The following is a 24,825-nucleotide window of genomic DNA, read 5'->3' as shown; positions in this document are numbered from 1 at the left end:
AAGCCCACTCCTGCCCTCAACCCATCAGAAGTAGCTTCACGATTTTAAGGGAAAAGAAATATTTCGATCATCATAACTCAAACGAATCAATGTTGTCAGACTAACCAGCAAAATATGTAGTTTTAATAATAAGAAAAAAAAATACGAGTGACAAGCGACAGCGGTAGATTTATTTGAAGGAAAATGAAAGAAAACAAAAAAAGACAGAGAAAAGAGGAAAAGAGAAAGAAAGAAAAACGAAAAAAATTGTGAAAATGCTAATGATTATCTTGTTTATTATAAAATTGATGCTTGATGATGCAGATGCGCTACGCCGCACGCGAAAATTTTTTTTGGGAGCATTTAGTAAAAACAGTTACGATTTAGTAAATTTTTCCTCTCTGATTTAGTAAATTCTTCCAGGTTAGTCTGGCAACCCTGACCACGATTCTTTGGGTGTTAAATTCAAAATAACCAGAACGTCGTTTTTTTGGCAACTTGAGCTTCCGGAAATAAAAAAGATAAAACAGGTGAGCTACTGGAAAAAGTGACGGGCAATACATTTTTTTGGCACAACCACAATTGCTCTAAGGTACTGTACTAGTTAGTGGACCTTAAGGACCAGGTTTTTACTTAAGTAAACAATATTCTGATGTAAGTTCACTAGCCTAGGTAGGCCTAATTTTCTGGTATAATCCTTGATGAGTGGCTTTTTGCTATCTTTTTAGAATTTTCAAATATATTAATTGATAATTTATGTATACTAAACTAGATCCCAGTACCCTTAAACGATATCAGACAGAAAAAGCTAACCCTTGTCTAGGCTATGTGCTCTTCTGAAGGATAGACTATGACTTACAAAAACAGACTAAATCTCGGCTTGATGTATAAATAACCAAAATCTTGATTTAGTGCTAAAACAAGGTGGTACTGAAATAGTGTCAAAATAGGCTATGCTAAGTCCTGAATCTGTTTAAAAGTGTGTTAAATCTTTACCAAATTATTTTATTGACTTACAAATAAAGTGAATATTCCATTCAATTCCTTTTTTATGCTCTTTCCAAATATAAAAATCATTTTTGTCAAAAATAGGCTAGATTGTACCCCCACCCCTATATACCAATTCAGGGTATATATTTGCACGTTAGGGGGGTGGGGGTAAAGTTTAAACTTACCTCCCACTAACATCAGAAATAAAATGTGCCCCTACCCCCTAATGTGCAAATATATACCCTGAATTGGTATATATAGGGGCAGGGTTAAAATTTATTTCTGACTAAAATGATTATTACATTTGGAAAGAGCATAAAAAGGCATCAGGTGGTATATTCACTTTATTTGTAAGTCAATAATATGATTTGGTAAAAATTTACCCAAATGGTTTGTGTCCTGACTTGATTAAAAAGCCAAAAATCTAGTTTAGTCCTGATTTGATGCAAAAATAAATTAAGTCACTGATCAGTAGGCTATAAATGTATTTTTCATTTCTTGAATTGTTATATCTCTTTGTTAATAGGGATTTCAAATCTCCTGATCAATAGAATTACAGCATTCCAAAAGAATTAGAACTATTCAATAAATATATTATTTAAAATCAAACCTATGGAAGAAAATCAAAGGAAAGATGAAAATCCAAGTAATAGAAAATTTATGCATATTATAAAGTAAGAATTTGGTAAATGTAAGAATGTAAATGTAAAGTAAGAATCCTTTAGCAGTATATAAAATATACTGCTAAAATATAAAATCCTTTAGCAGTATATGTTTAATGCACCAGTACCATATATTCCATTGTGTATGATCCAACACAACATGCATGTCAGATATTGCTGTAATAGAGCAGTCCATATTTTGTATATACCACTCAATGCCTTTTTATGCTCTTTCCAAATATAATAATTGCTTTTGTTCTAAATTCAATTTTAAGCCCTTTTAGAACCCTTGAAAATCATAATTTTGTCTATAGTTTTTGGGTATAAAAAAGGATTAAAAAATGTATTTCACTATTTAATTATAAAGCAATTTTTTCAAAGGTATATAATCCACAAGCATGGATTAGTTACAATTAAGTTGGATAAATTTTGTTTGCCATTTTTTCATCTGTTATGTTCCTTCTATTGGTTTGATAGTTTTTTTTATTTATTCAAAACATCAGTTTTGAAGCAGCCTAAGAGAATAAGAAGAAAACATAGCAGAATTGTTTTGAATTTTTGTTCTCCAGCTTAATTGTGACAAATCAGTGCTTGTAAATTATGTAACTTTTACAAAATGAATTTACAATAAAATAGTAGATTTCTTATCCTGACATCAAAAAAATATCATTTTCAGGGGTCAATAAAAGAGTTAAATTGAATTTGGAACAAAAGCAATTATTATAATTGAAACATCATAAAAAAAGTTTTGAGTGGTATGTTCACTTTATTTGTAGGTCAGAAATGTGAACTGCTCCATATTTATCCCAAATTCAAGACAAAATTTCACTCCTCCTACACACAGATTAATAACAATTGTATTTTTAAGCTTAGAAGTATTTGAAAAGTGCTCCTCTGCAGAAAATTTTCACATAGAAAATTCCCTCTACAATTAACTTTCATTGGGGAAATGAGTCTGTAATTTGAAAAACACTGAATCAATAAGCACAAGCATTAATTTCTCTCAAGTGCCACACTTTCCCAAATAGAGTCAGAATGACAATGGTATTTTTCAATTAGAAATATTTAGAAATTCAGGATGAATAGCAAATTAACAAAACTGTTGAATTTCAAATTTAGAAAATTTATTGAAAAAGAAATTTTATTGTTTCAAATGTGAGTTTAATGGAATAAAAACATGATTAAATAACCTTTTAATTGAAAATCCTGAGAAGTAGGCACTGGGAAGGGCTCAAGGGATATAAATTTAGGGTGAAGAGGGGCAGGCTGGGCGTTTGCCCCCTAGATTTTTTTGCTTCTGGTTTGCTTTGGTAAAAGTTACTGGCAAGATGTGAAGAGGAAGGCAGAATAAGTGTTTGATAGGTCAAGAGCCTAACATGGCCTTCCAGTCAAATAGATTGAAAATTCTTGCCAAATTTAAGGTGCCACAGGCTCACTTTTGCTCCCCCTCCTTTTTGTTTTTGGAACAAGTTATGTCTTTGCTCATTTTTGAGCAGAGTTCTGATGTATTGATTTGCTAGCTTTTGACTATCTTTCTCATATCACTACTAAGAAAGGAGCAAAGGGAAACCCTAATTTCTTTAGCAGTGAAATAGCTCTTACAATTTAAGATGTATATGTGACACTGTTCCATTACCTCAGCCCCAAAACACCAAAAAATTAAATTACAAAATCACAAATTGTGAAAGAAGTACCTCTGTGTCCATTAAAAACGCTTTGTCTTGTATCTAAAATTGTATGTCCTTTTGTGTACCTTAAATTTTCTTCTTATGAATTTAATAAAATATTTTGATCATAGGGCCAGGGAGCCATTGCAAAACTAAAGTACTTTTTGATTCAATCTAAATGTAATTTGAAAATGCCATTTGATTGCTCCCTTAAACAAAACTTCCACTTTCCACTATTATTTTCTTTTTAAGTGGAATTGGATTTTTTTTTGCTTTCCACTAATAGTCTCTGATATGGACTATACAACTCAACTTATTGGTTCTGTCTCAGAGACAAGCAGAAACCATTGTTTTTGGCTCCAGACAAGAGTTATGCATAGCTTATAGCTGTTTTCACATTTATCAATCCGGCCCAAAGATATCACATTTATCAATCTGACTAAAAGTGCACACTTCCCTCAAAAACTGCAGAGGTTAGACCATTACTGCTTTATCACTGGAAAAAAAATTAAAATAGTAGCAGAATAAAAGAAAGACTCAAAACTAAAGTGTTACTCCAGCAACACAATTAAATAAAAAATGATCTTTTTTTTTTAAATAATTGTTGACTGGGAATGAAACTGAAAATAATTTCAACTCCTGTCCTTCATGCTAAATTTTTGCCAGTGCTTTTCTGATGGAATTAAAGAGCAGAACAAATTTTCCCAGTTAGTAACTATAGGTGTTTTATTTAACTTCTGCCTTTCAAGTCATTTATAAGTAATATTTTGCTATTTAAAGCAACTGTATATAAATAAGCCCATTCATTCTCTAACCAGTATGATAAGATTTAATGTTTCTTGCTCTTGTGCAATGACTTGAGACATATAAAGATTCTTGCAGTAATAAGAAAAAAGAGTCGTAAATTTGGTGTAAAGGGGAGAGGATTGAGTATGTGACAACCTCCTGAGGTATCAGCAACTTTTGGTGGATTCTAGCTTTAATGTTGCTCATTACTTTGATCTGAAAATTTTTTTGCTTAAATTTGATTGCTTGAACAAGGCAATAGATTGTAGACTAATCTTATTAGTACAATGTAAATACCAATGTAGAGAAGAGCTCAATGAGTCAGCAGAATGCAAAACTTAATGCACAAAACAAAGTAACAAAGATATCTCCAGGCAAAAGTAAGACAAATCAAGAAAATAAGCAGCAAACGGTGAAAAACACAAGAACAGAAGCCATCACATTATGAATATTAATCAATCCAGAATTAAAACTAAAGTTAATCATTTTGAAATTCCCACATTCTAACAAAGGATAATCTTCAAATACATTTTTTTGTTGACATACAATTCTCTAGATTTGTTTCAGCTAGATTCAATTTATTAATAACTTAGGGGATCTAGAATCTGAGCAACTCTTCCTTATTTTAGTAGGTGAAGAAGGTGAGGCTGCTTGGATCACATATGGACAGAAGAAACAGTTCCCAGCAATAGTCTTATCATGGAAGTAGTAATAGGCTCTTAAATGTCTGTTCAAATGTACTCTCTTCCACTATTCCATGACCATTGGTTCAATTTAATAATCCCTGCCAAAAAATACAACAGAAAAAAAGACCTGGTGCCCTCCCCCAAGTTGAACCCAAAGTTTTCTTGAATACCCAGCACCTTTTATTCAAGTTATCACATGTCTCTTTTTTATTATTGCCTCTCTCTTTTCCGCCTTTTAGTTACAAATTCTCTCCCCCCCCCCCAAAAAAAAAACAACAAAATAATCTTGTCTGTATTCTTGATCCATGACCATCCCTATCCGGAAAAAAAAAATTGTCAAGTTTCAAGCTTGGAAAACATGTTGAAATTCATGGTGCAATTTTTATCAAGATTGCAAGAGTGCACACATTTTCTTATGCTATTAACTTTTGACATCTAAATTTAAGGTCACTGAATCTTACATATTTGAAATCAGCATAAAAATCAAATTGTTTTGGTTTAATATTGTATCAAAATTCCTGTATTTCAATATTTCTTAATATTGGTTTAAAGACTGTTACCACAAATTGTTTTAAAGAAATAATATTCATTTACTATATTTCTTTCAGAAGCAATGGATAATGCTGGAAAAGATAAAATGGATGAAGACACAGATGAGGTAGTATTAGAAATGCAAAGAAGATTTTTTTCAGAAAGGAAGGATAGAAGTGACATCAAAATTAAAAAAAGTGTAAAATCACAAGCAGAAGCTGCTCAAATTTTAGAAGCCCTAGAAAGCACAGCCCACACTGTTGATAACGTTCTGAGGACTGAAAAAGATTTTGGTGTGTATATGATTGATCTTATTTATTATTTTTTAATTAAGATGCATGTGCATAGTTGTTAGTCAATGTGGGATCAAGACTGTATCAGTTTTGTTTACAGTGGGGGGGGGGGGATCTAAAGGAAATGTGCATAGAAATATGTTTGTTATGATGGTATTAGCGTTGTTTACCCAGCATATTCTTTTTGAATATGAAGAATATTCAGTTATGGGGGATTGGAAGTTAAGTAATGAAAACCCCAAAAACAGGCAAATTGGTAAAATCTATTTAAATTTTGGAAGAACTTTTAAAACTATTTTTTGTTCTCTGCCACTAAGGCTGTGTATGTGCAATCTTGAAAATTCTTGAAAAGAAGGCTTTTGATCTTGTATTTTAAAAAGGGAACATAGATTTTCTTGTGTTAAAATGCCACATAATAAGGGAAGCACCTGTCTTGAAAGTATGATAGCTAATGTAAATAATTTATACAGTCTCTCCACCCCCCAATCTTGCATCTGATATATTCGATTTACAGAACCTTGATGAAAAGTTGCTGCTTTCCACAAAAAAGCTAAATGATAAATATTAAATTTCTTTCCCAGAAAACAAAAATCCATTCAAAGGAAATAAAAAGTTTAAATTGAATATATATATATATATATATATATATATATATATATATATATATATATATATATATATATATATATATATATATATATATATATATATATATATATATATATATATATATATATATATATATATATATATATATATATATATATATATATATATATATATATATATATATATATATAATATATATATATATATATATATATATATATTAAAGTTTATCTTTAATGAACTTAATTTACTTTTATTCAGCGCTCGTTGCCTGACCATCACGTGTACTTCGCATGTGTTGGTTTAAATTTATTTTTGAAGTGAATTTATAACGAGATGAGCGTTTCCGAGCTTTTGTATTCACCACTGTTGAACTTTGTTTTTGAAAATTTAAGTGGTGTTGATGAAGCCGTTATTTTACAGAAAGGAGTGGACTTTTTTAAATATTTGGAAACTGTTAAGTCAGAGAAAGCAAAGCTATGGAGTTTTGTGAATGGAAATCACCCCCCTGTCCGAAGGGGCACTAATGCAATTCTCAGTCACCTGCAAGATATTATAGACTTTATGAAGAAATGTGATGCCAATGGAAAACAGCTCCCTTGTTTTGTCATCAAAAGGCCAACAGAAGTCCCTGTTATCTCTGCTACAGCGTTTACACACGTCACAGCCAAGCTTACGAGCCTTGAGCAAGCGATTTCGATAGTTTCTGCCAAGATTGATTTGTACAATCTGAACTTTCCTCAAATACCTGTGATTAGCCAACCTGCTTGTGATACGCATACTACAATTTTGATCTCCGATCCCCCACCTGAGCATGGTGACCCGCTAAAGCGAAAATCAGTAATAGACTCAATTTCTGGTCATCAGCTGGTGTCCAGAGTGCAAGCGACTAAAAAGCGGTGGACGGTGAATATTGAGAAATCTGCAGCTGAAGATTTTTGCAAACAGCAAAGGAAGCTCTACCTTGTTCTAGTGTGAAAGTTTTATCTAAAAAAACACACTGGTGTTATTCGAGAAGTCCCGTCTGATTTTGACCTTGAAATGCTATGGAACCAGTTCGGTATACTCGGGTCTAGTCGATTTGGAAGAAGCAAATCGGTTAAGTTTGAATTTGCGGACGTGATTTCCAAAGGATAATTTCTGCGAAACGGTGGGAAGATTGGGTATAAAAAATTCCGTGTTTATGAGTTCAAGCAATTGCTAAAGTGTTTCTTGAAGAGTCGTTCCCCTGGACACTTGGAAAGTGCATGTACTAGTAGCGCTCCCAAGTGCATTCGTTGTGCTGGACCTCATTTATCTACGAACAGTGATCGTTGTACGGAATCTCCGAAATGGGCCAATTGTGGAGGATCTCATCCTTCTTACAGCTACGATGCCCTGTGATTAAGAAGATCACTGATAACGTCTATTCTCAAAAATGAATCCGGACATAAGCTTAATCTCATTTAATATTAATAGTTCGAGAGGCAATGACTTTTTACTGATGATATGTATGCTCATTACTACGTTGTTTGTCTCCAAGAACATTTACTGACTGCTTTTACTGAAAATTTTCTGAGATGAAGCAGTGATCACGTTGTTTTTGTACGTCCAGCTAAAATTACGCGTGGCCGCCCTTCTGGCGGTTTAGCTTGTGTTTTTAAGAAAATATTTCTGGTGCGAATCCTGTGCTGTTCCAATCAGATGACACTTTTTTTGCTGTGCGTATTGGTACTATTGTATTAATTAATGTGTATCTGCCATATAATGATCGTTCCATTCGTTCACTTCAGATTTCTCTTGTGCTTGTAATGGTCTTAAAACTTTAATTCAAAAGATATCGGATAACGGGTTGCATTTTGTTATTGCTGGTGATTTTAATACCGATCTGGTTTCTGATAATGTAAGGACTGGTCAGCTTTTTGATTCTCTCCCGGCTTATAAAATTGTTCGGAAGTCCCATGATTATGCGTATATTCACCATTCAGGTAGTAAATCAGACATTGATCACGTTATTTGTTCTGCATCTCTTGTCTACTCGCCAGTTACGGTTCATTTTGAAGAGAATGATCTTGATCACCTTTCGCTGTCTTTTTGTTTATCAAAGTCTGTTGTTTGTTCTGGGAGTATGTCTAAGAGTCGTGGGGTACGTTCTAAATGGTTTTATAAGCCTAATTGGAATGATGCGAATTTTTCTGTTTATCTGTTAGCTTTGGCTTCACTTCAAATACGATTTATGTTCCTTATCAGCTTTTGCAGTGTAGTCAGAATTTCATTTATGCTAAATATGAAATTGACCGATATTATCATTCTATCCTTTCTGCTATGAAAGAAGCTGACAAAATTTCTGTCCCACTAAAGTGAATCCGAAAGACTACTCAAAAGCCTCTTTGGTCACTTGACCCCAACCTTAAGGCCTGTAAAAATAAAGCTAAATTTTGGCTAAAAATTTGGACAGATTTTGGTCCGCCTAGGTAATGTTTTTCTTATTAAACAGAAAACTAAATTAGAATTTAAGAAGTATCTAAAAAGTGTCTGATACCGAGGGCTTGATTTTCCATCTTCGCCTAAAGACTGGAGGAAAGTAATTAATTCAAGTAAAACAGACGATTCTGATGTAAGTAGTGTTGATATTCCACCAAGTTCTTGGCATGCATATTATTCGAAGGTTTTTCTCCGTTTTGAATTATTCTGTTCATAGAAAGTTTGGTGAAGCGTTTGTTAAAATTGTCCCTAGATTTCTAAGTCAGCGCTTTGTTTTGCCCATATCGCGTTGTGAAGTTTTGAATGCTTTGATTCATCTTAAGTCGAAATCTATTGATGCTGATGGTATCTCTAAAATGCATCTAACTCCCCAATGTGGTGAACTTGTGTCACATCTTGCGCTTTTGTTTCAAATGTGCTTGGCGTCTTCTGTCGTCCCGGAAAGCTTTTTGTTTGGCAGCTTGACTTCAATTTTAAAAAGAGGTAAACCGCCAACAGATTACTCTTCTTACCGTCCAGTTTCTGTTTCTTGCAATATTAGCAAGGTCTTTGAGTATATTATTTTACCTAATTTAACCTCGAAATATTTATTTCTTTGGTGAAAATCAACTTGGTTTCAGACCTGTTGTGGGGTGCCAACATGATCATTGTGTCCTTTCTTCTATTCTTCTTTCTAATTCTTCAAAGGGTAAAGGCGTATATCTCTGTACAATTGATCTTTCAAAGGCTTTTGATTCTGTTGTTCATAACCAGGTTTTCTTTTCTTTGCCTTCTTCTGGTGGTAATTTTTCGGTTATTTACCTTCTACGGTTTTGGTATTCTAATTCTTACCTCCGCCTGAAATCTTCTCCAGAAACACCTATTAAAGTGCTTCGTGGTGTTAGGCAGGGAGCTGTTTTATCACCAACCCTGTTCAAAATTTGTATTTCTACTGTTCTGGAAAAGATCTCAGGCACTTATTTTACTGGTTCTACTGATGTTTCTTACATTGCCTATGCTGATGGCATTCTGTTGATTAGTTGTACTAAGTCTGTTCTTTCTGCGATGGTTTCCTTAGTTTCTCTGTCTTTCCTAAATATTGGTCCTGAATCTTGACAAGTGTGAATTCTTATCTTACAATCTGTCTTCGTCTACTCCTCTGGTATGTAATGAATTTTCTGTACTTGCCTGTCTCTTCCTTTCGGTGGCTTGGTATTACTGTTTCTAATTCTCTAGCTCTCTTTCGTAAACATATTGTTGCTGATTCAGTAAGCAAAATTCAGTTCAGTTATTCAAAAATTGTAGCAAACCGTGGAAAATATAACAGAAGAGCTCTTGGGCGCTATATATATATATATATATATATATATATATATATATATATATATATATATATATATATATATATATATATATATATATATATATATATATATATATATATATATATATATATATATATATATATATATATATATATATATATATATATATATATATATATATATATATATATATATATATATATATATATATATATATGTATATATATATATATTAGTTTTTTTCCATTTTATTGGTAAATATTGGTTTTGCATTCAAAGTTTCATTTTTCATTGTTCAAATAAAAGAAAAAATTCCGTGTTTAATATATTTTCGTTTCAGTTGTAGTTATGCTCTTGGATTTTTCCATTATTCATCTTCCTTTATTAATGTTTTAGAGACCCTTGGGAATGATGATTTCTGGCTAATAGGTGCCATAAGAGAACGAGCAGCTCCATTCGTTTTGGAGCCCAAAACTGTGAAAGAGAAACGACCAGCGTTTCCCGAGGCCTTTTCTCGTGATAAACAGGTACATTTTGGAATTTCAGTTTTTTTTTAAATATTTTGCTCCTTAGATAAATGTCATCGTACCCATACACAGAAGATGGTGATTATGGGTAGGGGTAATTTCCTCACCCACCCCTTAAATCTGTCTAAGGAATTCTCCTTTAAAAGGAAAATTAACCGTCCGCAATCATAACACATTACCTGTAGTAAACAAACTCGAGTTTTTAGGCCTAGAACCACCTTTTTGCATGAAAGAATGCTTGAAAAAATATGCTTAAACAAAACAAAAGATCCTGCAATTCTGTGCAGACACACTTTTTTTTTATTTTTTTACTTTTTTTTATTTGGATTTTTTTTTACTGAAACTTTTCACCCTTACAAGATTTCCTGGCTAATCAGAATTTTGACTTTTTGCCCATATTAAAAAAAAAGAAAAAAAATGATTGGCCAATCATGACATTTCTCAACTGTTGTGATTGAAATCGATCTCTACTTAATAAATTTCTACCAAGAATGGGCTTTCCCTCTAAAATTTATTTCTTTCTTTCTTTTTGCCCATATTAAAAAAAAGAAGAAAAACAAACAAACAAAAGGATTGGTCAATCATGACATTTCTTAACTATTATGATTGAAATCGATCTCTACATAATAAATTTCTACCAGGAATGGGCTTTCCCTCTAAAATGTCTTTCTCTGCTTTCGTCTGTACATAATATATAAGGAAACATTGATATTGTAGTATCATAGGGTATTGATCGACAGAACCTGTTTTGCAGTTAATTGGCTGAATAAAACTTTCTTAAGCTTATCTACCATCCTAATAGTAGTCTAAGAAGGTGTTTTCAACTTTATTTTTTATATTCCTTCCATAGTTATGAGATTTGAACAATTCTAGGAATCTAGCCAAATTAGAAATTAGGTAACTTAGGAAATTAGACGCAACTAGAAATAATACCAACTTACAAAGACGAGGCAAAGCTTAAGACACAATATTAACCAAAATTGAAGTATATCCATGGATACTGCGTTATTCTGCTCATTTCCATAAAGATAAATGGTCTAATATGGGATAATGATGTTCATGATGTCCAATGGATAATGCTGGTTGATGTTCATAATAGGAGTGACAATGATGTATCTCGTGCGAAATTTGGCGCGTTGACAAAGACAAGTGAGTTGGCAATTTATTTTGAAAATGAAAAACATAAACTAAAACGACACAATTACATTGTACTAGTAGAAACTACTTGGTGACAATTTGGTGTCGATGTGGTAGTTTCAAACTAAACTGTCGTTGTTTCAGTTTTTTGGTTTACACAACTGTTACATTAAAATCATCAAAGAACATAGATCACATATAAATTTTGTCCTTTCTATTTTCAATAAGCACGGCTATTATGGATGGGCGGGGTTCATACATGAAGTATGGTATCCTGTAAACGCTTGACTAATTTTCAAACCAGACCTTATGTTTATGCCATTGTTAGGCATATACATTGTTAGGCATATCAAAGAAACACCTTGTCAAAATTTTAGCCATATCACCGTGTCACCCCTACTATTATTACTACTACTACTATTATTACTAAAAACTCATCACAGCAACAAGCCACCTAAGGCCAACACAGCTACGCACGCCCCATCTCCATCCCTCGGACGCTGTAGCTGATGAGCTATTGTTCATTATCATTGTTTTTTCTTCATTTCGGTTTTTAGTGCTGATATGGTAGGTCACTTTTCTTCATTTTTTCGGTTAGATTTACCCAAAGTTTTTAGTGTTGAAGAGAAAAGCGACTTTATTTCTCGTTTCAAGCTCAGGTTAATTTTCAATAATATGTGTTGGCTACAACGACAAAAACACAAAAATAGACATCCTCTCCCCTCTTAGGATTCGTGGCTTGAAAGACAGCGGAAGAAAAAGATACACCAAGTCAAACAATAAAAAATAAAAGAGCACTCTGATACCAAAACAAAGAAATAAAGGTGTCACAACACTCTTACAACCAGCTCCAGAATAAAACATGTAACACAAGACTTATGTAAGCAATTCAAATATGGAATAAAAATATTTTCTAAAAATTGATAATTCAACATATAAAAAAAAGAAAAAAAAACATGATTAATAAAAAAGAGCCAGAAATATATTACCAATCACCATTGATAGATTTGATTTAACCTTTAATAATTCAACGAGCAGACGTTTGGAGGTGCCTAGGAATGATAATATATTACCAAGAAATAAAAGCAATATTTTACCAATCACCATTGATAGATTCAGCTTAACCTTTAAAAAATCAACGACCAAGAAATACAAGACTTATATTATCAATCACCATTGATAGATTTGACTTAACCTTTAATAATTCAACGAACAGACGTTTGGAGATTCCTAGGAATGATAATATATTAACAAGAAATAAAAAGAAATATATTACCAATCACCATTGATAGATTTGACTTAACCTTTAAAAATTCAACGAACAGACTTTTGGAGATGAAGGAATGATATTTGCAAAGTGTAATAGTTCTAGTGCTTATGCCGCCAGGAATATGCACTGTGTTGAAATTTGATGTAGGTATTGAATTTTCTATTCCATAGCTTTTCTTCAAATAAAAAGCTGAGTTTTTCAAATTTCTTGGACTAAGTTACTTCGATCGGCAATTTTTTTGTTTTGTTATTTAGGAAATGTCATCATTTTCGTAAATGCCTATCAATCATGACAACACATGCTATTTACCGGTTCACCAAAACTAAAAATAAAAACGAATAAATTAATATTCAACGTTGTGTGATCGGAAAAAATTTGTAAATTCACCTTTTTTATTTTTAGAAACAAAATAAAGTCTTTATTTTGTAAAAGACTTTACTCCCTTTTCTCTAGCTTTTATTATATTTGAGTTAGGCCTTTACTATATATCGAGTTTCGCTTGCTTTTATTATATTTTAGTAAAGTTAATTGTATATGTTCTTAGCAAGGCCGTAGCCCTTATTTTTTTCCCCGGATTTTTTCCCCAGGAAAAAAATTCGGGGGGGGGGGGCTACACAAAAAAAACTCAGGAACGCATACAAAATTTGTTTATATCCGTTTTTGTTACGTTTTTACGAGTCAGACAAACATTTTGGGGCGGGGGGGGGGGTTCAAACTGGGTAACCCCCCCCTCCCCCTGGATGCGGCCCTGATTTTTAGACAATGTGTTTTTTGTTCATTTTACGCCATTTGCACGGTGGCAGGCTTGTGTAGTTATTGTTATTATATCCATTTTAAATGAATAGTAATGATCAGATATGTACAGAAATAGCGATAAGAGCTGGAAAAGCCGCGATTTCAATTAGTTTCGTCCTTCCAGATTGTGCAGAAAAGTGGAAAGAAAAAGGAAAGCTTGTTTGCCCTTAACATGAAAAAGAAACGGGGCATTGTCGAGGACACTGAACCAATGGAAGTTGAAGAAGTTAAAATTGAGGGTACGTAGAAATCTTCATTATTTATGTTTTCACTATTTTAATTGTGAAATTATATTCGACGGCAAAATAATTTTTCATATCAGTAGTCGTAAAAAACTGGGAAATAAAAAGGGTTTAATTGTAAATCAAATTAGAGAGAACTTGAGATTGCTGTTTCTGAATTATTAAGATCGTTTTTGGCCCCAGAGTTTTATCCAGGATTTTTGTTAAGGGGGGGGGGGGGGAGGGTGCAAAATAACTAAACAAAACACCTCAAAAATTCATTTATAGGCGCTTTTTGTTACGTTTTAACGAGTCGGACAATTATTTCAGAGGGGGGGGGGGTTAAACCCCATAATTTTTGGAACATGGCTTTGATTGTACAATACAAGTTTTGCTATCAGTTGAGGGTTGGACGCTGGATTGATATAAAGGAATGTTTCATCTTACCTTTTGTCCTACAGATGTCTCGACATTAAGCTGATATAACTCTTTGTGGGCACAGCTGGAAGTTGTAATCTAAGAAAGTGCTTAATTTTGGCTTCAAAAAAATAATTTAGTGACGAATAGCATAACCTGTTTATTAAATTTTTATAGGTATAAGTTAAGTTCTGATTGAAGACAGTATATTGTTTAGAGGAAAAAAAAGCATTGTCAGTGAATTCCCGCTGGCATTTCTAATTGAAAGTAGAACTATCTGATTCTTTCTAAAAAGTTCCTTGAATCAGAAAAAACCTTTCAATTTCCTATCATAGGCAGCGCTTGCGCTGTCTAAGTAAAGAACAATGTTGGCACAATTTATTTATTTCTTTTTATCCAGTAAAGAAGGAAGCCATAGGCTGGTCGCATGAAAGTGCCCTGGTCTTAGACCAGGGCACTTCGTATTGAAGGAGTTATCGTAGAAACTTCAAAAAGGGCTCATTTGATTGGATATTGGAGTGGCTTGTGTCTTTTTTAATAGTCGAAAGTGATTGGAAGGCATCTAAAAACCCATCCACACCCACCATTTCCCCAAACACACCCAATCAAAATTTTGAGATAGCAATTTTGTTCAGCGTAGTTAATTTGCAAATAGAAATTATGTTTTTGACACCCCCACAACCCTCAGGGCAAAGGTTTTAAGTTATGTCCTGAGGGCATATAAAGTTTTATAGAAAGTGTTGTCGTAGAAACTTCAAGAAATGCTCGTTCGATTGGAAATTCAAAGGGCTAGTGCCCTTTTTAATAGTCGAAAGTGATTGGAGGGCAACTAACCTCCCTCTGACGCCCACTTTTCCCCCAAAAACACCCAATCTAAATTTTGAGATAGGCATTTTGTCCAACGTAGTTGAAAGTTCTGGAAATTAGGTCTTAGAGGATGAAAACCCCCCCCTCCCTCCCCCACAGCCCACAGGGCAAGGGTTGTAAGTTAGGCCCTGGAGGCATATAAGTTTTTCCTTATAGAAAGCGTTGTCGTAGAAACTTCAAAAAGGGCTTGTTTGATTGGAAATTGAAATGGCTATTGCCCTTTTTAATAGCCGAAAGTGATTTAAGGGCAACTAACCCCCCTCTCACCCCTACTTTTTCCCCAACCACATCCACTCAACATTTTTAGACAGCCATTGTTTGAGGATCTTTGAGGATGATAACCCACCTCCGAGCCCTTGGGCCAAGGACTGTAAATTATGCCCTGGGGGCACATAAGGTTTTTATAGATAGTGATTTTGTAGAAATTTCATAAAGGGCTCATTCAATTGGAAATTAGAAGGGACTGTTCCCCTTTTAATAGTCAAAAGCGTTTGAAGTATAGCTAACAGCCCTCTCACACCTACCGTTTCTCAAAACACATGCAATCAAAATTTGAGATATTCATTTCTTTCGACGTAGCTAAAAAGTCTAGAAATTATGTTTTCGAGGATGAAACTCCCGCCACAGCCTTAAGGGCAAGGGTTGTCAGTTATGCCCTTCGGGTATATATGTTTTTTATACTATAGAAAGTGTTGTCGTAGAAACTTCAAATAGGAATAATTCGATTGGAAATTGAAGTGGCTAGTGCCCTTTTTAATGGTCGAAAGTGATTGAATGGCAAATAAACCCTCTCTCACGCCCATCATTTCCCCAAACACATCCAATCAAAATGTTGAGATAGCAACTTTGTTCAACGTAGTTGAAAGGTCCATAAATTATGTCTTTGAGGATGACAACCCCCTCACGGTCCACAGGTCTAGGGTTGTAGTTATGCCCTGGGGCATATAAGGTTTTTATAGAAAGTGCGTAGAAGCTTCAAAAAGGGCTCATTCGACTAAAAGTTGAGAGGGCTAGTGCCCTTTTTAGTAGTCGGAAGTGATTGGAGGGCAACTAACCCTCCTCGTTTGCCCACCATTTCCCCAAACATGTCCAATCAAAATTTTGAAATAGCAATTTTCTTCAACGTAGTTGAAAGTTCTGGAAATTAGGTCTTTGAGAATGATAACCCCCCAGCCCTCTGGGCAAGTTTTTTAATTTATGCCCTGGGGCTTATATGATTTTTATTGAAACCGTTGTCCTAGAAACTTCAAAAGGGCTGATTCGATTAGAAATTAAAAGGGGTAGTGGCTTTTTCAATAGCTGGAACCGATTGGAGAGCCCCTCTCACGCCCATAATTTTCCCAAACACATCCAATCAGTATTTTAAGATAGTCCTTTTGTTTAATGTAGTTGAAGTACAGGGAAGTAGGTCTTTGAGGATGACAACTCCCTCACGGCCCTCAGGGCAAGAGTTGTAATTTATGCCCTTCGGGACACATGAGGTTTTTATAGAAAGGGTTGTTGTAGAAACTCAAAAAGGGCTCATTCAATCGGAAATTGAAATTGCCCTTTTTAATAGTCTAAAGTGAGTGGAGAGTAATTAACCCCCCTCTTACGCCCACCATTTCCCCAAAAACATTCAATCAAAGTTTAGAGATAGCCATTTTGTTCAACGTAGTTGAAAGTTCTGGAAAATATGTATTTAAGGATGACAAACCCTCCAGATTCCCAAGGGCAAAGGTTGTAAGTTCTGCTCTGGGGGCAAATAAGGTTTTATAGATAGAGTTGTCGTAAAACTTCAAAAGAGGCTCATTCAATCGGAAATTGAGAGGGCTATTGCCCTTTGTAATAGTCGAAAGTGATTAGAGGGTAACTAACCCCTCTCTCACGCCCATCATTCCTCCAAACACATCCAAACAAAATTTTCAGATAGCCATCTTGTTCAACGTAGTAGAAAGTTCTGGAAATTAGGTTTTTGAGAATAACACCCCCCCTGAGCACTCAGGGCAAGGGTTGTAAGTTATGCCCTGGGGTATCTAGGATTTTTATTAAAAGTTTTTTTGTAGAGACTTCAAAAGGGCTCATTTTAAAAGGACTTCATTGAAAGGCCTTGAAAGGTAATTGAAAGGCCTAGCGCCCTGCTTAGTAGTCGAAACTTATTCGAAGGCTTGACATTTTATAGTAAACATCGATGTGGATAAAATGTATTGTTATTTTTTCTTTTTTTTGTTTAGAACAGAGCACTTCGTATCGAAGGATTTGTCTTCGGAACTTCGAAAAGGGTTCATTCGATTGAAAATAGAAAGGGCTAATAATCTAAAGGGATTGGAGGGCAAGCAGTCCCCTTCCCATGCCCACTCTCCCTTTGCTTACTTTGTTTAATTTCTAAATGTTGCCTTAAGATTAAATCAAAATGCACTGTGTTAATGCTAATTCCCAGTAAGGCATCTCAGCAGTATCTCAAGAACGAATGAGGGTATGATGTTCAAACTTTCGGGGCTACTTCTGGTCTTAAAATTTAACCAAATCAAAATAGCATAAGTGTATCCAAACTATCAAAGAAAGTAAACAGATTTTTTTGCGGATGGTATCAAGTTTTCTATTTCATGTCAACTAGAGGAGGTATGAAACTAAATTGAACACTACTATTCGTGTCCAAATTTTTAAAAGTGTGTGTTTTGTTAAAAATTTGCTGAAAATTTTTCTCCAGTATACAAATAGTAGGCCAAACTATAAAGTCTTAAAAAAACAAAAAGATTTAAGGTATTATTTTATTTTTACCTGGAAAGACTATGTCATCATAAAGCGAACAGAAATTAATTAAAAAACTTTTTCCACAAAATAAGTTTTTCAAAGAAAAGTAAAGAACCCCATTAAATCACAAATGAGCAAAAATAAAATAAAATAATCTACCAAGCATGAAAAAATATTGATAGTAAAACGTGCATAAACAGGAACATTTATATTTTTTATACGTAATTGTTTTATCCAGTTGAAGAAACATATTTTCAACTCTCTATTACAATATTAAAAAACTCTATTCACAATTATCAATAACAAGTATTAACAGTAGTAACAGTAGCTATAACAAAATGTCAATAAAAAAAACAATCGTCAATAATTGAGAAAATTAATAATAACTTTAAGACCTTTCAACAATTTCTTTCTATTACAATATTCTCTGTACACTATTTAAACTCTGTTAGCAATTATCCATATCAATTATTAATAGTAGTAACAATGTCAATTCAATTCAATTACAAGATCTCTATAACAATGACAATCGACAATAATCTGAAAACAATTGATGAATCAGTATTTATTCTGAGTTCAAAGTGAATGTATCTGTTATAAATGGGATGTTTTATTAACATTATCAAGCCAGTAAGCTTTTTCAGTGAATTCTAGTCCCAATGAAGCTAGTTAGATTTCGCAAAATTTGTCGAAGGATTATAGTTCCTGACCTATTATAAAACCTCTGCTTAAACTCCTAACTTAGTTTCTGGACATTTATTTATAATTTGCGAAAGTGGTCTGAATTCTAAATTTTTTCAGTGATAATATTGAAGATTAGCCATCAAGCAGTGCGATTTTAAATAAAAAGGACATCTGATATTTAGATGCATTTACGCTACAATTGAGGCGGGGAAAGAAAAGTAAGCAGAAGATGTGTGTAGGGTTGTTAGCGAGAGCCGTGGTACCCGCTGAGCTTGCCCCTTAAATTGCGGAAACAATTGCGAAGTAAGGAAACAATTTCCTTACTTCTATCGCAAGGTAACCAGAAAAATATTGAATATATAGTTCAACCCGTAAATATCTGTCTAGAATTTGATACTATAAATTATCAAAGAAATTGGTGAATGAATATTCGACTTAATCCAGATAAACGAAATGAAAACTGTTCTAGTATTGAATCCAGTTTTAAACTTTGTCTCTCGATGCATGACAAAGAGTATTAAGACGGAGATGTTCGTTAACAAAGGAATGGAGTTTTTTTATCATGCCAGTATTATGGAAGCCAAAAACTGCTGTGGACTTACTATGAGAGTGAACTCGGATATGACGAACGATTACGCGGATGCAAAAAAGACTGTGATAACTTGACGGATATTGCGAAAGCTATATGGCGCTGAGCTAAGGACAGTAAAGAGCTTCCGACTTTCGTTATTCTTGAACCGGAGTCTGTTCCCACGTGTGGTGACGAAATTGCAGTCTGTATTACTACCAAAGTGAACGAAATTGCGAGATTAATGGACAGTGAGCTGCAACAGTTTTCCCGCAAGTTAGATACTCTGAACAATGGTTTGAAATGTATTGCTGATTCCAAGAATCAGCCTACAGCCTCCTCGTCAGTACCTAAAACGCCAAATGTGGAAAAAAAGCTGTTCTCGGATGTCGTGACGAATATGCCTCCTGAGTTAGACGATCCAGGAAAGCGTAAGGCCTTTATAACAAGCTTGGCACCGGGTGATACAACATTAGTGGATGCAGTGCTCAGGCGGAAGGAATGACAACTGTCAGTATCTTCGAAGCAGGCAGCAGAAAAAGTCTCGGCTGGCCTCAAAAGTAACCGTATAATCGAAAATTGACTTGTTAATTCCCAGTTCATCGGTATAGTGAAACTTCTCCCTAGCAACGTGACGGAGGACCTCCTGAAAAGTCTGTCGAAAGACTTTGAAAATGCAATAAAGTGTGGCAATTCGCAAGTGTTTAAAATGTATTACCCCTCTTAAAGTGCATTGTCTGCTGCCTTAACAAACACGATTAAAAATGGTTTCGAACTTTTCCGTCTAGAGCAATTTTGCTTTTTACCTCGAATATGTTATCGGTGTCATAATGTGAGGCACATAGCGACTGACTCTAAGGAAGCTGAAACTTGTAGCCGCTGTGGAGAAACTGGCCACAAAAGCTCCCCCTGAGAAGCCTTTTCAAAATCCTACTCTGTGCCTAAATTGGAATTTGACTAGGCACATATGTTATTTCTATGCCTGTCGTTATAACAGAAAAAACTTGAAAGATGGATCACGCTCCCAAAATGTATAGTATTCTGTCTTGGAATATAAATGGGGAAGCACTCGAGAAAACAGTTCTGCTTAATACTTTGAGCCTTACTAATGAAATAATTTGTATACAAGAGCACCTGCTTTCCAAGGACAATACTAACTTGCTCAAGTTCACTCCAGTGTTTTATTCGGCCACCTGAACGTGTGAAATCCAGAGGTCGGTCATCTGGGGGATTAGCCACTTTGGTGAGAAAGTCTCTCCAGACTGAACTTTTAGCATCAAGTAAATACTTCCTCGCTCTTAAAGTTCGCGATACTGTGATAATAAACGTCTATCTTTCTACTAATTATAGATCTAGCCTCTCGGACAGCAAGTTCACGACTGCATATAATCAGCTAAGCCGTTTCATGAAGGCTCAAACTCCTATGAATACAAAAGTTCTATGAATAGGGGACTTCATCTGTCACCAATTTAATACCGAGTCTGAAAGGTATAGGTTCCCTTCCTGATCAGTTAAATGTCGTTGATAAGAACAAAGCTTATACATTTATCAGTGTTGCCTACACCGTTTCTAATCTTGACCATGTGTTAACGAACTTCCCAGTGAGTGACGGAATAAAAGTTGCAGCTGATTGTTCATACTCTGACCGTTTGCCTTTGTCATTGCCAATAAAACCGGGCTGTCCAAAGTTATTGGGTCCGTGCAAATCCCATTGGAGAGTATACAGTGACTGGAAACAAGTGTCAAATGATCTCTTTGTGGTTACTTCTGGCGATATCGTAAAATAAAAGTTCCCTTCCATCTGCTGCAAAGAAATGCAAACTCGTATTGCAGTGAAAGGGAAATACGTCTGCAGATAAACATGTACTGTGCAGAAATACCGCATGCTCTGAGTATGGCGGGGAGTCTTGCAGTTCCTGTGAAATGTGTCCGTAATAGATCGCAGGTGAAAGGGTGGTCTAGAAATCCGGATCTAGCGGCGGCTTGTCCGTCCGCGAAGTTATGGCTGAAAGTTTGGCATGATAGTAGGAAGCCACGAAGTGGAATAGTGAACGAGATTAGAATCCATACTAAACGAAAGTTCAATCAAGCGTTAGATGCCCACCGTGCAACCCCCAAACAAAATTTTGTGCAAAAGCTCAGTAAGAATCCGAACCTTATTTGGTCGCTTCAGTCTAAGCCTGAATAAGCTAAGCCTACGTCTAGTATTTCTGTTAATCAGTGGAGTACCTACTTTGAGTCCGAATTCAAATCGCCTGATCCAGTTTTGCAGTCTAATTACGACAATGAGCTGGTTTCTATGCTTACCGATACCTTCGACTATTTCTCAGTGTCACCGGCTTTATTTTGCCAGGCTGTTAAAAAGCTGAAAAAGGTATACTCAAAAGGCTGCGATAGTATTTGTGCTCTACATCTTTCTTTAGGAGGTTATATTCTTTACCATCACATTGCCATTCTGTTTCAGATGATTTTGACACAAGAGATAGTCCCGAGGTGCTTTAGTGCATCTCGGGAAGGTTCAATTCAATGGTTATCTTGATATTAATGAAGGGGAAGCCAGGCGTTCAGCCTTCTTCGTATCGGCCAGTAACGATATCTTCGGTATTTTGTAAACTATTTGAGATTGTTTTATTTGATGAGATTTATGATAAGTGTGATATGTCTCCAAACCAGTTTGGTTTTCGAAAAGGCCTAAGGTGCACCCATGTACTTCATCCTCTTGGTAACATATTACTTGATGCTCATCTCTCGCAAGAAATTTGGATCTTAGATCAGTATGATATCAGGAGAGCTTTAGACTCTGGGATTCATGCTCAGATTTTGGTTAAGTTTTGTAAGCGTTGCGTGCATTATTCTATTGTAAGGTTACTACGCGATATATATAGGAACCTCAATCTTCGTGTGTATTTGCAAGAGGCTGAGCTTAGTGGGGAGATATCCGTACATAAGGGAATTAAGCAAGGGGCTATAACGTCTCCGACTTTGTATAATAACAGTCTTAATGATGCACAACAGGTTATCTCTCCGAGTTATATTTGCAAGCATATTGACTTGTCACTTCTGGGTTTTGCAGATGATTTTTTAAATCTGTCTTGGTTGCTTTCTTCATTAGAAAATAATTTATCGTGTCTTGAAAAAGCTATTCTGATATTGGTTCGTAGTTTAATGTACAAGTCTGCTGTTTTGTTTTTTAAGTGCCCTGAAGATAATGCTACAGTCAGGCTTGGTGGGATTACCCTAACACCGTCTAGTCATATTACATACCTTGGCCTGCCGATTGGTCGTCATCTTCGTGAGACCCTTATTGCTTATTGAACACCTTTTTAAAAAGTGGGCCTCTTAGTGCCGTGGAGGAGGTAATTCAGAATTACGTGAAAAAACTGGGGTTTCTGGATCACGAGTGGGCCCCCCTTCTCAAATAGTTATGTTATTATGTAGTTTCTTCTGTTTGTATTTTTTTTCTTGCCAGTTTTGCTTTTTCTTTCTTTTCTTGTTTGTGCTCTGTCTTTTTTTGTCGATTGTAAGACAGGTTATTAATAAAATGAATTCATTCAATTAATAAAAACTCTAAGATCTTTTAATAATTAATCTCTATGACAATATTCTCACTATACAATATTTAAAACTCTATTAACAATGATGAATAGCAATTCCTAACAGTATTAACAATAATAATTCAATTCAATAAAAATTAAAAAGTCTCAAAAACAATATCAATCGACAAAAATTAAAAATAAAAATTAGTAGTAACTAAGATTTTTTAACAATTACTCTATACAATATTCAAAACTCTATTAACAATTATCAATAAAAGTTCTTGATATTAGTAAAAATAACAATTTAATTTAATAACAATAACAATCAACAAAACAATAAATAATAACTAAGATCTTTTAATAATTACTCTCTATTATAATATTCTTTCTATACGATATTCAAACACTTTATTAACAATTATCAATAAGAGTTCTTAACAGCAGTAACAATATCAATTCAATTCGATAACAATAACAAAATATCAATAACAATAATAGTCGACAATAATTGAGAACAGCATTCAATAATAGCTAAAATCTTTTGGAAATTACTCTCTATTACAATATTCTACTTATACAATATTCAAAAACTCTATTTACAATTTTCAATAATAACTTTCAAGAGAATTAATAATAACAATCCAATTCAGTAAAAAAATATATCTTATTAAAATAAAAACTGACAATAATTGAGAATAAAAATCAATAAAAACTCCAAGATCTGTTTACAAATACTCTATATTACAATATTCTCTCTATTTTAAAATTCAACTTGTTTGTAGGTTCGCTCCCATCTACATTCATCTCAAGCTCTGGGATTTGTACATCCAAAGAAGTTGAAGAAATATCGCAAAAAAACGCAGAGAAATTATCAGCAATGACCCAAGCGGAAATACTAGAGGAGCAGGAAAAGTTGCTCTCTTAACTAGACCCAAAAGTAGCCGACTTTTTGAAGAAAGGAAGACAGCCATCTACCGGAAAGAAATGAAATACTGAAGAAACAGATAAGAAAAGTGTGAAAGTTTCTAAGTTTGATGATATAAAAGAAATATCGGAAGATGATTGACCTATACGTCCTTCCAAATCATGGGTAAATATGGACAAAGTAGAGTTGGATAAGTTGCAATGGATGGCGCAGCTACTCCCTCCAAGACCTCTTGATTCTAGTTCTGGTCATTCAGCAAGGTTTGATTTGAAAGGTAGGTAATTCTAATTCTATTTGCTTAATAGAATGTTTGAATAGCTGTAAAAGGAATAGTGTAAACCTTCTTTTACAAGGAACATTAAATAATGAGGCCGTCCTGGCTAAGTGGACGTGCGCTGGGTTGAGAATTCTTTGTCCCAAGGGGCACGGGTTCGATCCCTGGAGTGGCCAGTTATTTGGGTTTGAGACGCGGGTCAGTTATGTGACTCTGTAAGCTTAGCCAGAGTCGACCCAGCTCTAAATGAGTACCTCGAGAAATCTGGGGAAGGTAAGCAGGAAGGGTGTGCGAAAGCATTGGATGGCTGGTCCCCAGCTCCCCATTTCACTTCCTGGCTGAAGGCCACGAAACGGAGATCAGCACCGCTGGTTTAGACCTTAAGGGGTCTAGTGCCGTCATACTTGCTTACTTACTTAATACTAAATAATAGTATCCTTTTATATCGAAACACTTTTTAAGTTAACGATAAAAAACCAGCAGAGAGAAAAATCTCAACGAAAAAAATATACAATTAACGCTAACTAATCCACTTAGGGAAAGGATGCTATTAGAATTACTTCACTGAGAACACCAGAGTAACTCACTGAAGTAACTCTAATAACAATATTTTCCTACGTGGATTAGTTTGCGTCTATTGGTCATTTTTTTTCGTGGAAATTTTTTTCTCTGTTGGTTTTTTGCCATGGCTGGCCAATTCGACTTAAGATCTTTAATAAGTTAACGATACTTGGCATATGATTTAAGATTACTCCAGACTACTAACTAAAGCCGTACTAGCTGAGTTGTTATTATGCTAGACTTAAAATCCTGTGTTCAGGAGGACTGCGGTTCTAGTTCTGATGTCGTTGGTTATTTGGTTTGGAACGGGGTCAGTAGCTTGACTCTGTAAGCTCAACCA

General features: G+C 34.6%; 1 protein-coding gene across 2 annotated transcripts; it reads left to right on the top strand.

The window, feature by feature from the left end:
* Window positions 1–448: 448 nt before the first annotated feature.
* On the top strand, window positions 449–23,919 carry LOC148940878 (uncharacterized). 2 transcript variants are annotated; one of them, XM_089105305.1, is made up of 5 exons: window positions 449–509; window positions 5,379–5,594; window positions 10,367–10,497; window positions 13,824–13,938; window positions 23,508–23,919. In XM_089105305.1, the coding sequence occupies exons 2-5, from the start codon at window positions 5,384–5,386 to the stop codon at window positions 23,648–23,650; spliced, it is 600 nt and encodes a 199-aa protein (XP_088961431.1). In that variant the 5' UTR covers window positions 449–509; window positions 5,379–5,383; the 3' UTR covers window positions 23,651–23,919. The 2 variants fall into 2 exon arrangements, with proteins under 2 accessions (XP_088961431.1, XP_088961432.1); XM_089105306.1 differs by having other exon boundaries at window positions 486–571.
* The last annotated feature ends 906 nt before the right edge of the window (window positions 23,920–24,825 follow it).

This window comes from Artemia sp. Qi Xiang Cuo, chromosome 19 (genome assembly GCF_049724085.1).
Source record: "Artemia sp. Qi Xiang Cuo chromosome 19, ASM4972408v1, whole genome shotgun sequence".
Taxonomy (NCBI): Eukaryota; Metazoa; Arthropoda; class Branchiopoda; order Anostraca; family Artemiidae; genus Artemia; species Artemia sp. Qi Xiang Cuo.
The sequence above is the reverse complement of the archived record's forward strand: the minus strand, read 5'-3'. Positions and strand labels throughout refer to the sequence as shown.

Bases quoted from the DNA above. Each gene is read 5' to 3' on its own strand.
- LOC148940878 (XM_089105305.1), top strand. From the start codon at position 5,384: ATGGATAATGCTGGAAAAGATAAAATGGATGAAGACACAGATGAGGTA. The intron at 5,595-10,366 runs GTGTGTATATGA...TTAATGTTTTAG, and splicing joins GAGGACTGAAAAAGATTTTG to AGACCCTTGGGAATGATGAT. The intron at 13,939-23,507 runs GTACGTAGAAAT...ACTTGTTTGTAG, and splicing joins TGAAGAAGTTAAAATTGAGG to GTTCGCTCCCATCTACATTC.